Raw genomic sequence first — 14484 nt, 5'->3', positions numbered from 1 at the left:
CTCTTTTCTTTACTAAGAAAGTGTTAAAATTGTGGAACATATTGTCAGCAGGGAGCAGGCGGAAGAGAGGTATTTGAATGACTTATAGAAAGACTGGATGAACTTCCTCTTTGAAAGAGGAAGCTGCTACTAATTCTAGAGGAAGTTGTTTTGGAACAGTGGGGTTAGATGCACCCAAGGTTTTCGAATACATAAAACATTATTGTTACAAATTACAGCAGTACATATGTTTTCAAGAATTTGATGAAACCCTTATCTTTCCAAGAGGAAAATATGTACAAATATTGCATTTTAACTACCCATCGTGAGAGTTGAATTTTATTTGTAGCAAATAGAATATTTTCATTTTCTATATGGACGATTGAATTTATCGGCAAGTTAGATCTGAAAGCTTATTTTCATTCTTAGGCCCCTTTTAGCCATTGTTACAGAGCTATAATTTTGTCATATGCTTTTGGGAAAATCATGAATTCGCCTTGGTAAAAATATCAGAACTCTACTCCCCATATTCTAACCGCATCTATTCACACCAACTCATCACCTGCACTTACACTGGCTCCTGATACCCCCAACTCCTTCAATTTAAAATACTCACCCTCATTCAAATCCTCTCATGGCCTCACCCTCTCTACATCAGAAACCTTCTCCAATCCTGAAAGTTTCTAAGAACTCTGTGTTTGTCCTGGGGAGAGAGCCATAGGAAGAGGTGAATATTGGTGTTGGAGCTGACTGGAAGCAAATTATGTTTCCTCTTGTTTCACAAATAAATAATTTAGTTTGTGGGAAAATATTGTAAAAACCTTCCCACAGATTCTTGGAAACTGTTTCGTGAAAAACATTGGTATTTAGGGAAGAATAAGGTTTCATTTGCTGAAGAAACTTCATGTGATCGATATAGATGTCAGCCAATCGGAAGAAACCATTACAAAGCCACATATCCTTTATTTGTTTTTGCAAATAAAGGTTAAAATTACAGGATTTGTGCCACTCATAATAAAGGTTGAGTCTTTGCCATCCTTGTTTAGTTTCAACAGATGTGTTATTACTTTTTTTAATTGAAGTTTTTAGTATGTACAAGACACTGTGGAATGAAAACTCATTATTATGTAAATACATTTGTAACCTACTTTGCTGAATTTTATAATTGAGGGGTTTGTACACAATGCAATCAGAGCATGCTAGAGGAAATCAGAACACTGTTGTGGTTATTTGTTTGGATTCTTGTGCTTTTTGTCAATTAGCCAGTCATTATACATTTTAGTTTCTCCCTTTTGTTGGGCAATAAAGTTGGAAAAATTGGTTGTTGCACTTTTAAAATACTTCAAGACATTGAAGTGAAACTTTAAACCTTCGGAAATAGAAGTCAGACGACCACATTCAATTAATGAACTGTTCATTTACAGTTGGGCATTTATATGTCAGTAATCAATGTGCAAGATAGTACTAATGTTAAACTGGGCTAATATTTGGCTGAGGGCTTGAAAAGCAAAATGATAGTTAATGCTTATTGCAGCTGGTGTTTCTGAAAAGTGTCCCGACAGTGTAATACCATTTCAGCCAACTGAAACCTCTTCTGCTGATCCACCTTGAAAGCCGTGTGTTTTTTATTTGTAAATGACTCTTTGGGGAATGGGTGACGAGTTTCTGGGGGCTTCTCCAACTTTGCCAAAATCCCTGTTTAAATTAGTAATTGGAGTTACCACTAGAGTTGCAGCAGTGGAGCAGAATAAACCCTGGGGAAATTGCCAGCGTATGTTCCAGTGTATCTGGTCATAGCTTCCAAAAATATCTCTGAACTAAGGCGCATCTAGTATTGACCAATTAAGAATGTTTATGAATTGTAACATCTGTAAGTCAGACTTCTCTACAATCATGAAGCTTCACAACCAGGCTGATGTTGACAAATGACAACACTTACAAACCAAATTGTCATCATCTTGATCAGGATAAAGCCCAATAACCTCCCCTTGACCCTTGATAATACTGCCATCACCAAGACTCTCACTATCAAAATCTTTGGGGTCACTTATTTTGGAGATTTTCAGTGAGTGGAATGGACGGCAATGGGACGAAGAGAGCATACATATTGTCATACACTGGATATCGTAATTATACAGGACTGACTAGATGGACCAGTCAGTTTTTTTTCCCTTCCTCATTTCATGTGTGTTCATATGTCACTGTTGGGTTGAAGTTAAACTGGATCAGCTATATCAAAATTGTGGCTACAAGAGCTGGGCAGTGGCTGGATATTTTGGTGCAAATGGTTTACTTCCTGACCCCTCAAAGTCCTGTCACCATCTACGAAGCTAGCTAGAATGCATATTATTCTCATGGGCAGTTTAACCAGGGTGGTTTGGGAGGATTTGAATTAAACTAGCAGAGGAGTCAGCATCAGCATGTAGAAGCAGAAATGAGAAATAAGGTGCGTAAAGGAGTGTGTGTTGGATAGTACTAGAGAAAGAAGTACCACCATATTAGATGGGAACAGACTTAAGATGGGTAATTAGTGATGGGCAACAAATGTGGCCTTGCCAGCAATGTCCACATCTCATGAAAGAATAAAAAAAAGCCTAAAAAGGACTATGAAGAAAGACAAGTTTGAATGCACGCATATAAATGCAAACTGTAGTAAATCAGGTTGGTAAGCTACAAGGACAGATAGATGTGTGGGGATATGATGTGACAATAACAGAAAAATGGCTTAAAAACAGTGAAGACTGGAAGCTTGATATCCATGAATGTAAACTGTTCAGAAAGATAGGGAAATAGAAAAGAGAGGTGGAATGGTAGCACTGATTAAGGAAGAGACTGTTGTGCTGGAAAGAGAAGATGCCCTTGAGAGGACAAGGACAGCATCCATTTGGTTAGATGTTCATAGCAAAAAGGGTATGGTCACACTATGGGAGGTAATCTATAACCTCCAAATTGTGAGATGGAGGAGCAAATCTGCAGGGGAATCAGAGATTTGCAAGAACTATAGAATGGTGATGTAAGAGGACTTTAATTACCCAAAAATCGATTGGGATAATGTTATAGTAAAGGGTAAGGAGGGGGAGGAATTTCCTAAAATGTATTTGGGAGAACTTCCTTAACCATTATGATCTCAGTCCAACTAGGAAGGAGGCATTGCTGGACCTGTTGCTCAAGAATGAGGCAGGCCAAATGTCTGTGGGGGACACTGGATGTAGGGGTGATCATCATTTCATAGGGATAGATTAATAATGGAGAAGAGCAAGCAGCAATCTAAAGTACACCTTCTAAATTGCAAGAGGGCTAACTTCAATGGGGTGAGAAGGGATCTTGCCAAGGCAAAATGGAACCAAAGTTTGACAGGAAAAACTGTAATGGAGCTATGGGTGATCTCAAAAGGAGAGATGTTTCAGCTGCAGGCTAGATACATCCCAACAAGAGGGGAAGCCAGGAGAGCCAAAGCCAGGGTTCCTTGCATGATGAGATGGAAAATATGATGAGGGCAGAAGGTGAATTCTTCAAGCAAGAGCCAGGCCAGATATAATTTAAGAGGGAATGTGAAGAAGAAAATAAGACTGACAAAGGGATAATATGAGACTAGAATGACAGTCACCATAAAAGGGAACACAAAAGTCTTCTGCTGGCATGTAAATAATAAGAGGTGGGTGGGTCTTATTAGGGACAGAGGTACAAGACAAAGCTAGCATATTGAATAAAAATAGAAGATGCTGGAAAAACTCAGCAGGTCTGAAAGCATCTGTGGAGAGGGAAACAGAGTTAATGTTTCGAGTCTGTATGACCCTTCTTCAGACTTGAAATGTTTTTCCAGTGTTTTCTGTTCTTATTTCAGATGTGCAGAATCCGTAGTATTTTGCTTTTATCCTAGCATATTGAATAATTACTTAGTATAGGTATATACTAAGTAAGAGGACACAGACAAATATCAGTCAAAGCAGAGATGGTAGAGATAATAGATGGGGTGAAAATTGATTGGCAAGATATACTGGAAATTGTGGCCATGTTTAGAGTGGATAAGTCGCTTGGTCTAGATGGCTTGCATCCCAGGTTGCTGTGGATAGTGGAAGGGCTTGCCATAATCTTAAACAAAAACAGAATTACCTGGAAAAATTCAGCAGGTCTGGCAGCATCGGCGGGAAAAAAAAGAGTTGACGTTTCGAGTCCTCGTGACCCTTCAACACAACTATGTGAATCCAAGGAGAGGGGTGAAATATAAGCTGGTTTAAGGTGGGTGGGCGGAGGGGGGCAGGGAAATGGAGGGGGGTGGTGTGGTTGTAGGGACAAGCAAACAGTGATAGGAGCAGATCATCAAAAGATGTCACAGACAAAAGAACACAGAGGTGTTGAAGTTGGTGATATTATCTAAACGAATGTGCTAATTAAGAATGGATGGTAGGGCATGCAAGGTTTGGCTCTAGTGGGGGTGGGGGGAGCATAAAAGATTTAAAAATAATGGAAATAGGTGGGAAAAGAAAAATCTATATAAATTATTGGAAAAAAACAAAAGGAAGGGGGAAGAAACAGAAAGGGGGTGGGGATGGAGGAGGGAGTTCAAGACCTAAAGGCTGTAAAGTGCCTAGTCGCAAGATGAGGTGGTGTTCCTCCAGTTTGCGTTGGGCTTCACTGGAACAATGCAGCAAGCCAAGGACAGACATGTGGGCAAGAGAGCAGGGTGGAGTGTTAAAATGGCAAGCGACAGGGAGGTTTGGGTCATTCTTGCGGACAGACCGCAGGTGTTCTGCAAAGCGGTCGCCCAGTTTACGTTTGGTCTCTCCAATGTAGAGGAGACCACATTGGGAGCAACGAATACAGTAGACTAAGTTGGGGGAAATGCAATTGAAATGCTGCTTCACTTGAAAGGAGTGTTTGGGCCCTTGGACTGTGAGGAGAGAGGAGGTGAAGGGGCAGGTGTTACATCTTTTGCGTGGGCATGGGGAGGTTCCATAGGTGGGGGTTGAGGAGTAGGGGGTGATGGAGGAGTGGACCAGGGTGTCCCAGAGGGAGCGATCCCTACGGAATGCCGACGGGGGGTGAAGGGAAGATGTGTTTGGTAGTGGCATCATGCTGGAGTTGGCGGAAACGGCGGAGGATGATCCTTTGAATGGGGAGGCTGGTGGGGTGATAAGTGAGGACAAGGGGAACCCTATCATGTTTCTGGGAAGGAGGAGAAGGCGTGAGGGCGGATGCGCGGGAGATGGGCCGGACACGGTTGAGGGCCCTGTCAACGACCGTGGATGGAAAACCTCGGTTAAGGAAGAAGGAGGACATGTCAGAGGAACTGTTTTTGAAGGTAGCATCATCGGAACAGATGCGACGGAGGCAAAGGAACTGAGAGAATGGGATGGAGTCCTTACAGGAAGCGGGGTGTGAGGAGCTGTAGTCGAGGTAGCTGTGGGAGTCGGTAGGCTTGTAATGGATATTGATGGACAGTCTATCACCAGAGATTGAGACAGAGAGGTCAAGGCAGGGAAGGGAAGTGTCAGAGATGAACCACGTGAAAATGATGGAGGGGTGGAGATTGGAAACAAAATTAATACATTTTTCCAAGTCCCGATGAGAGCATGAAGCAGCACCGAAGTAATCATCGATGTACCAGAGAAAGAGTTGTGCAAGGGGGCCGGAGTAGGACTGGAACAAGGAATCTTCCACATACCCTATAAAGAGACAGGCATAGCTGGGGCCCATGCAGGAATAATCTTTCCAGATATGGGGTAGGTGCCAGTAGATTGGAAAGTGACAAATGTTATACCCTAATTCAAGAAAGGGTGTAAGGACATTATTAGTAACTACAGACCTCACTGTTTAACATCAGTGGTGGGTAAGGTTTTGGGAACATTAGTAAGGAAAAAATTATGGACGCTTGAAGAGGTTCGAACGTGTTTAACTAATTTAATTTTTTGATGAAGTAGTAAAGAAGCTTCATGAAGGGAACACAGTGGATATTGTCTATGTGGATTTAAAGAAAGTGACACACTACCACATAAAAGGCTGGTTAACAAAATTGTGACTCGTGGAATAGGAAGGTCACTATCAGCTTAGATAAAAATTGATTTACGACAAAACAGCGAGTCATGTAAATGGTTGTTTTTCAGACTGTATGATAATAGACAGTGATTTTCCCCATATAACTGCTTTTTTGATATGTATGTAATCTTGGAATACAGAAAATTTCACCATTTGTCGATGTTACCAAACCTGAAGCTGATACCAATTGACTGTACAAGCACATAGGCTAGCAGAATGGGCAGACAAGTCCAGTATGACTCGTTTAGATAAGATAGACAAAGAACAGCTGTTCCCATTAGCTGGTACAAGGACTAGGACACACAGATTTAAGGTTTTGGCAAGAGATACAGGAGATGAGAGAAAGAGCTTTTTTATGCAGAGTATTAATGATCTGGAAGGCACTGTCTACGAGGGTGATGAAACGGGGGGTGATCAATGATTTCAGAAGGAAATTGGAAGGGCACCTGAGGTAAATAAACTTGCAGAGCCAGGGGAGGAGGCCAGGAGCCCAAATTCAGTCTCCAGGGGAGCCACCTTTGGGAGGACAGGCGCAGGCACAAAGGGTGCAGGGCCAACAGAACATGCAAGGCGGAAGGGGCCGCAGAAAACACCACTATCCTGCTGCCTCAATATGTCTGAGTTGCAGTGCTGGAGGAGACTCCGTCTCTCAAAATAGACAGTGACCTTCATCTGTCAAAATGATAGGCCCTGAGATCTATGCCAACTGTGTGGGTGGGCACCCCATGCTGGTGATGTTGAAGGTCACAGCTGCCCTCAACTTCTATGCCTTCAGCTCTTTCCAGGGTTGGTGGGCGATCTTTGCGGAATCTCACAGTCAGCTGTCCACGCTTGTGTCAAGCAGGTGACAGACGCTTTGTTCAGGTGTGCATTGACTTTCATTCACAATCACTGGGAAGAGGCCAGCCAGACTGAGTGAGCCAGAGGCTTTGCAACAATTGCTAGGTTCCCCCACACCCAGGGTGCAATTGACTGCACACATGTAGCCATCAAGGCGCCAGCGGGTGAGCCGGGTGCCTTTGTCAACAGGAAGGGCTTCCACTCCTTGAACATGCAGAAAATGTGTGATCACAGGATTCAGATTGTGCAAGTCTGTGAAGCTACTCCGGCAGCTCCCATGATGCTTACATCCTGAGACACTCCCAGGTACCGAGGCTCTTCAGTGCTCCAGCCCGGCTGGATGGATAGCTGCTGGGTTACCAGGGCTATCCCCTCAGAAGGTGGCTCAGGATGCGCCTCCGCCATCCAAGAACGGATGAGCAGCGGCACACTAGGAGCCATTCCTCCATAAGAGCTGTGGTAGAGAGAACCATCGGTCTTCTCAAGATGCTCTTCCAAGGTCCGGACCATTCGGGGCGCACTCCAGTACCCCCCTAGATCGTGTGTTGCTGATAGTGGTTGCATGCTGTGCTCTCTACAATCTGGCACTGGAAAGTGAGGAGGCAGTGGAAGAAGATGATGTAGATGCAGTTGCTCTGGGTGCACACGAGTCCAACAGTGAGTCCGAGGATGAGCACGCACAGGTGAAGCCTGAGCCATGTTCACAAATGAAGCGTTTAATGAATTCACAAAATAAACCAGAAAATAAACTTAATTCAACGGTGTTGAGCAGCACACCAAATTATAATCAACTAATAGCATAAAACTACCAGTGAGAAGCCCCTGGTGTGCCTAAGGTACCTTAAGTTTATGTTTTCGGGTGCTCCGTCTAGGTGCTCCCCCCTTGCTGGTACTGGCATTTGAGACAGCCTGCTCACTCTGCTGTCCTGTTGACCGCGATGACCTTGGCAGGCGCCCTCTAGCCCAAGAAGCCTTTGATGGCCCCGCCTGGGGGCCACAGCCCAGTCGCCACAGCCTCATCGGATCCCACGGTCACTGGCAGAGAGGCAGAGGAATTGCTCCCCTTATCCGGAGCGCCCTGAGAGGAACCCGCAGAGACGACAGACAGCTCATGGGCCGATGTGAGGTCGCTTCGGATCTCCCTGCTCACCATTGATGGATGGGCACCAAGCTGGGATACTTGGTGCCCAATCCATCCTCCACACTGGCACTGACCAGCTGAGGTCAATGTCACTGTGAGGACTTGCAAGTCAGAGCGCAACCCCAGGAAGCACTGATTGTACCCTGGAGAAGCCTCTCCACGAGAGTCGCCACTCTCTCCATGGAGGAGACATTGCGCTCGGCCACGAGGGTCAATGCATTGATGATGCTCTGCATGGACTCCCCCAGCACGGAGACCATGCCATGCGTAGCCTCATTAATCTCTGCCAGATCCTCCACACCCTGCTGGACTTCCAGCATCTGCTGCCTCAGGGAAGACTCCAGAGGCTCATCATCAGCCAGACTGAGCATGTTCCTGGTCTTCTGCAGTCTTCCAACTGGCGGCACCCTGCTCACACTCTGCCTCTGCCTGCACCTCAAGCAAGTGTGAAGTGCCCTCACTGCTGCACCCTGGGAGACTAGCCGATGATCTAATCCCCTTTGAGGTGCTAGTATCTGCCTGCCTGGCAGAGATGGTGTGACGCTTGTTCTTGTAGTTCTTCTGGGCCCTCAGGTGTTAGTGGTGGCCCTGGAAGAACAAGGACATTTGATTGGTTCAAGTTGAGACAATGTCGATGTGCATGCCTGGCCCCCAGATCACTATGCGCCTCTCCTTCCATAATCAATGAGAAGCCCCATTTTGGAAGCTTAAATCACTAAACATTCAACAGTGGAATGGTTACAAGGATAGGCATGGTGACCTCAGTGCACTGCACTCTTGCCTCCCCCTGTCATGCCAGCCTCACTGCCATTGGTGGAGCTGGACACACAACGTCTCTCCAGCTCCATCGCCTCCAGCTTGTATCTGGTTATAATCGCCAACTATACCTGGCCTCCACCAGTCCACATCTGTTCTGCATTATTTTGTGCGGCCTTCTCCTGAAAAGGAGAAAGATTTGATTAGTCCATCCTGTACATGGATTGCCATTGCACCCCTGCCACCCCCACCTGAGTGAAACATTTGCAAGGCTCCAATGAACCATGACCCTCGAGCAGCAGCACACTCACACCAAGCAGCCAGGGCTACCCCCCTTGCCATCATGCTGCCTCCATCCCATTTTCCACCCTCATGGTTTAACCTTGCAAAGCAAGGGTGCACAAGCACGTGGAATGCCAAGGGTAGCAGATGGATGGGTGCCCCACCACCTGGAAGTTCCCCTCCCAGCATGTCAACAGCCTGGCTTTGAAATGTTTCGGAGTTCCAGCACTGTGCCTAGGTGCAGATCCTGAGGTAACCCCCAAAATTGTAGTTTGCCACATGCAGCGGATGCAGAACCCAGCTCAGCACAACCCTCTCCGTGAGCTAGGCATGGGCAATAAATGCTGGCTCACCCAGCGAAGGCCACATGCCGTGAATGATTCAGTGCAGTAAGTACATTCAGTGGTGAGGGAAGCCTAACTGCTGTTAAGTGACCCATGCCAACACGGTACTCACCCTTCCCGAGCACAAGAGGCCATTGAAACGTTTGTGGCACTGAACCCAGATGCATCGCACCATGTTGTGTGAACTCACTATCTCTGCCACCTCCTCTCAGGCACGTTTGGTCACGTGGGGGAGCCTCCTCCTGCTGTCCCTGGGAATGAGGATCTCACACCGTGCTGCCACCTCCCAGAGGAGGGCAGCAAGGCACTTGTTCAAGAAGTGAGGGGCACAGTGCCCTGCAAGTGTTCAAGACCAAAAAGAACTCTCACATTGTTATTTACCTCATTTAGGCTCCTCATTTTGCTTTTACTTTTATCTCTTTCATTATTTGGCTACATCATTAGCTTTCTCCCTAGTTAGGGGAACAGGAGAGAACCAACTACAAGTAAATGATTCAGATGATCCTTTGCCTTGTAGCTGATCCTACTATAAAGTTCCATAAAATGGTGTAAGAGAATGTTGTATCGATCATCAAGAATCTGACTTGGAATTGATGGTGTGCGTTGCTGATAATTGTGACTGCTTAGCATCAAATTCCATTCTCACTAAGAACTTAAACCTGCAACTTCAACAGCACTACTATATATTGTTCTTTTTAAATGATCAGAAGAAGGTGCACCAAGAACATAACATCTAACAGACTTCCTGTCAGGAGTATCGAATTGCCAGGTTCCCTTGCAGAACCGAAGCAGTAGAAATGTTTTTTGATCCTCTGTGCTTCACTTTCCCAGCATCTGTCAGTGGGGAAATGTGGATGTGATTTTTGCTGTTAACTTATTAGGGCATTGTGACAGCACGTTTTTGTATGATAAATTTGAACAGTGACCAGTAGTTGACTGGTAAGCATAGTTATGATATGTAGTTTTTTCTTTTGCCAGATGTTCTTGTATCCTGATAACAATTTCACAGGGTTTTCAGTTATATGGATGCTCAGGGTCACAATTCCTAGCTGCATGCCCTCCCACAGTCTTGCAGCTAGATGGGAAAAGTTCCAAATCTTTGCAAAATCCAAACGTAATAATGCAAACATGTAGAAAAAGGCAATGCTTTGTTGCAGCCTTTATTGAAATTGTAACCTGTTCTGTGCATATATAATTGGTGTTCATTGCTGTACTTTTTCTTTAAGGTGCAGAAGATTTTGACCATCAGTCACCAGAAGGATGGACAGGAACTCAGTACTCTTCTTGCTTCACCACACTTTGAAGTATGCACTTTAGTTATTTTTGTTAAGTCCTGTACCCCATATCCTGTTTATTTAAAAGATCAGTTAAACTCAAACAGCAAAATTTAATTTGAACTACTAAATGGATTTTTTTTTTATCTAGCATACATATTTTGGTTATTTCAAACATCACCAATTTAACAGCTTACTGGCTTGACAGAGAGACTTTCGTGAATGATCAAATCGCATATTTACTCAGATTTTGGGAGCCAAGTACATAGAAAAAATCCTTTTCAGGAGTTAGTGTCCTTATATATTTTCTTTGTTAAAAATGCAGCTAATTTCACTTAATCGCATTGGAAACAATGTTGCGGAGAAGAGATTTGTGTGTCCGATTTACTCAGCAAGTTGTTCTCTGATGATTTGACGTGGATATTTGTGGTGGAGGGAAAGTCAGGCATTGCAGTGTTTCTATCCATTAGAAGTTAGCATATTGTGACTTTTTATTTTATTAAGAATGGGTACTGTAAAGCAGTGGTATTCAACAAATCTGTGAACTGCTCTCACGTACATCTATGCTCTGGTAAATCAATGTTCAGGTTGAATATCCTTTACCTGAAAACGGAAAACATCCAAAAACCAAATTTTGTTTTTTGAATGGCTATTCAGTTAATTTGTGTGTTAATAAAGCAATGTAATTTACTGCCGGTGTGATAGTGTTAACAGATAAGAAGTAGTGTGTGTGAGAGTTGGCAAATGGAGAAACAACCTAGTATTTGTAGACGATAGATAGCTGAGGCTAATGTAATGTAAGTAGGCCTAGACCTACCTTATATATGGTGGATCTGAAAACTGTAAACATCTGAAAATCAAAACGCAATCAGGCCCAAAGGTTTCGGATAAAGGATACTAGCCCTGTATTTTGTATAGGCCCCAAAAAATTCTGGATTGTTGGCCACAGAAATTTTGACTATGTTTGCTTCATAGATTGAGCACAGCTACAAGGGGAAGAATTTTCTCCCTGGCGGGCGGGCCGGCCGGGGGATTGCTGCCCGTGATCGGCCCCACGCTGCTATTTTACGCATGCAAGTGAAAGAGTGCAGAATTTTTAATGACGTTTAAAATTATTTACACATGTCTCCTCATGTGACAGTGCCAGATGAGCTGGGACATGTTTATGAATTGAGCAAAATTTATTTATTTATTTAATAAAAGTTTCAGGAAACCTTACCCCGCCCGTGGATGAGGTTTCCTGAAAAACACGGAGGCCGCTTGGGCTCTTCGCCTGCCTGCCAACCTTAAGGTTGGACAGGCAGCGATGATAATTACTTTAATTGGTTTTTAAATGGCCTTAACAGGCCTTTGACAGCTCGAGGGCGCGCAGCCAACTCCAGCGCGCACCTGCCAAATGAAAGATCTGAATGACGCGCGGTGACGTTGGGACGTACGCCCAACATCACCACACGTCATTTTACGCGTCGGCATGTGGCGCCCGCCCCTGCATGCCGACGTGAAAATGATGGTTCTCTAATATATGTAAATGGATAATAAGTTGTTTGTCTCTTTTTAGTTCCCCCCCAAAAAACCAAACAATCTGAAGGTTATTCTGTAAAGCAGTTATTAAGATCACCCAGTGAGTGCGAAATTTATGTAGGCAAATATTTTTAATTGTTTTAAATTATTAATGGAAAGATTTTATTTTTAGCTAAGAAAAGCAGAGCAACAATATATTTAATATGCAGGAGCAATTGTTAAGAAGCCTCAATAACACCCTAGTACACTTAGCCCTCAGTCTGAAAGGTGCATGAAGAATCTGTCTATATTGTTCATGCTCAGTAATATGATGTTTTGGAAAACTGTTTATAATACAGCACTAAGACAAATTTGAATTATGTACTTAAGCTTATTTGATCTCTGTTCCAGGCACTGCTTCTAGCCCATGATGGAATAGCACAGCAAGAAATGCTTCTAGAACCAACAACTGAACACCATGTATATGAGAGAGTAGCAGAGTACGGAGGAGAGACTGTGAAAATTGTTCGCATTGAAAAAGCACGCGATATCCCCCTTGTGAGTATCAAGTTCTGCTCACATTTTTTATATACATTTCACCTTGACATGAGATGCTACAATAACTGAATATTCCAGGATAAAACAAAAACAAAAATACCTGGAAAAACTCAGCAAGTCTGGCAGCATCTACGGAGAGGAACACAGTTAACATTTCGAGTCCGAATGACCCTTCAACAGAACTAAGTAAAAATAGAAGAGAGGTGAAATACAAGCTGGTTTAAGGGTGAGTGGGTCAAGTAGAGCCAGATAACCAAAGATGTCACAGACAAAAGGACAGAGGTGTTGAAGGTGGTGATATTGTCTAAGGAATGCGCTAATTAAGGGTAGAAAGCAAGACAAGCAAGGTACTGATAGCCCTAGTGGGGATGGGGTGGGGTGAAGGAATTGAAAAAGGCTAAAAGATAGAGATAAAACAATGGATGGAAATATATTTAAAAATAATGGAAATAAGTGGGAAAAGAAAAATCTATATAAATTATTGGGAAAAAAAGGGGGGGAATCAGAAAGAGGGTGGGGATGGAGGAGAGAGTACATGATCTAAAGTTGTTGAACTCAGTAATCAGTCCAGAAAGCTGTAAAGTGCCTAGTCAGAAGATGAGGTGCTGTTCCTCCAGTTTGCGTTGAGCTTCACTGGAACAATGCAGCAGGCCAAGGACGGACATGTGGGCATGAGAGCAGGGTGGAGTGTTGAAATGGCAAGCGATAGGGAGGTCTGGGTCATGCTTGTGGACAGACCGAAGGTATTTGCTTATATTCCAAGATAAATGCTGCTTTCACCTTAACTAATTGTCATAAATTAATATGCCTTACAGTGCAGCAAGGCTACAAGTGAGGGAAGTTTAAGAAAATGAAATCCTTGCTTTTAAAAAGAAAAGGACTTGGTTAAAATTGCACTGTACTAAAATTTTAATTTCACTGTCAGGATCTACGTTAAATTGAAAACCGTTAAAAATTAGGATCCACATCTGTATTATTTACTTCTCTCCATTTTGATACTTTTTCCCCAAAAGTTTAGTTCTAGCAGTATATTAATGCTGTCATGAGTGTTCCAGTTTGGAACAGTGATTGAGCGCCCCATTCTGAGGCAGTTGAATTAAAATACATTTTGGATGCTGGATCATCCCCAGACTTGAACCATGTTAATTCAGCTCCTTCAGTCAGGTTCTCTTAATTTCTTTATGCCAGTTTTGCTTAATGATGTAATCAGGACTTCTTGCTCAGATATAAACTGAAACAGACTCAAGAAAACAGCGTATGTGTTAATCATACTACTTTGTAGCAATTTAGAAAGCCTGCAGTGATAGCCATATTCTGTCTAATTTGCATAGATATTCCAACAGCCTTGGCAGAAGTGCAGTTGCATTTTTTTTAAAGCAGCGTTTTGAAGTTGCTTCAATCATAGAGCTTTTGTTTTGTTAACAAATTGAGCATCATATCTCACCATATCCAGCAGCCCTTGTAGATCCCAGAATGAGGAAAAACAACAGCCATGCAAGTCACAGCATTTGAGGCATAAGAATTTTTCCTGTTAAACATGTTTGGTATCCTGGACCTTGTACAGCTAATGAAATTTGATAGGACGCAATTCTGTAATTTTGAAATTGTTGCTTTAGTAATGCGAAACTGGAGAGAAATTTTTTTCCACTTTTAACATTAAGTCTTGCTTGCGCTTCTTGAAATACTTAAACATAATATTCTTATGATTTTGTTTGGATATCTGGCAAAGACCTGGTGAAACTTGACCAGCTCAGTGATGGCTTCCGAGGAATCA

The 14484-nt window shown here is 43.3% G+C and overlaps 1 protein-coding gene across 4 annotated transcripts in view; it reads left to right on the top strand.

Annotated features, from left to right (window-relative positions):
• LOC121292693 (MAGUK p55 subfamily member 5-like) overlaps nucleotides 1-14484 on the top strand; it is a 95819-nt gene that overhangs the window by 51824 nt on the left and 29511 nt on the right. For all 4 annotated transcript variants that reach the window (XM_041214985.1, XM_041214986.1, XM_041214988.1 and 1 more), the window contains exons 4-5: nucleotides 10605-10682; nucleotides 12564-12710. In XM_041214985.1, the coding sequence (XP_041070919.1) occupies nucleotides 10605-10682; nucleotides 12564-12710 (225 nt within the window). The remainder of the gene's footprint in view (nucleotides 1-10604; nucleotides 10683-12563; nucleotides 12711-14484) is intronic.

This window comes from Carcharodon carcharias, chromosome 20 (assembly GCF_017639515.1).
Source record: "Carcharodon carcharias isolate sCarCar2 chromosome 20, sCarCar2.pri, whole genome shotgun sequence".
NCBI classification, from domain to species: domain Eukaryota; kingdom Metazoa; phylum Chordata; class Chondrichthyes; order Lamniformes; family Lamnidae; genus Carcharodon; species Carcharodon carcharias.
The sequence above is the reverse complement of the archived record's forward strand: the minus strand, read 5'-3'. Positions and strand labels throughout refer to the sequence as shown.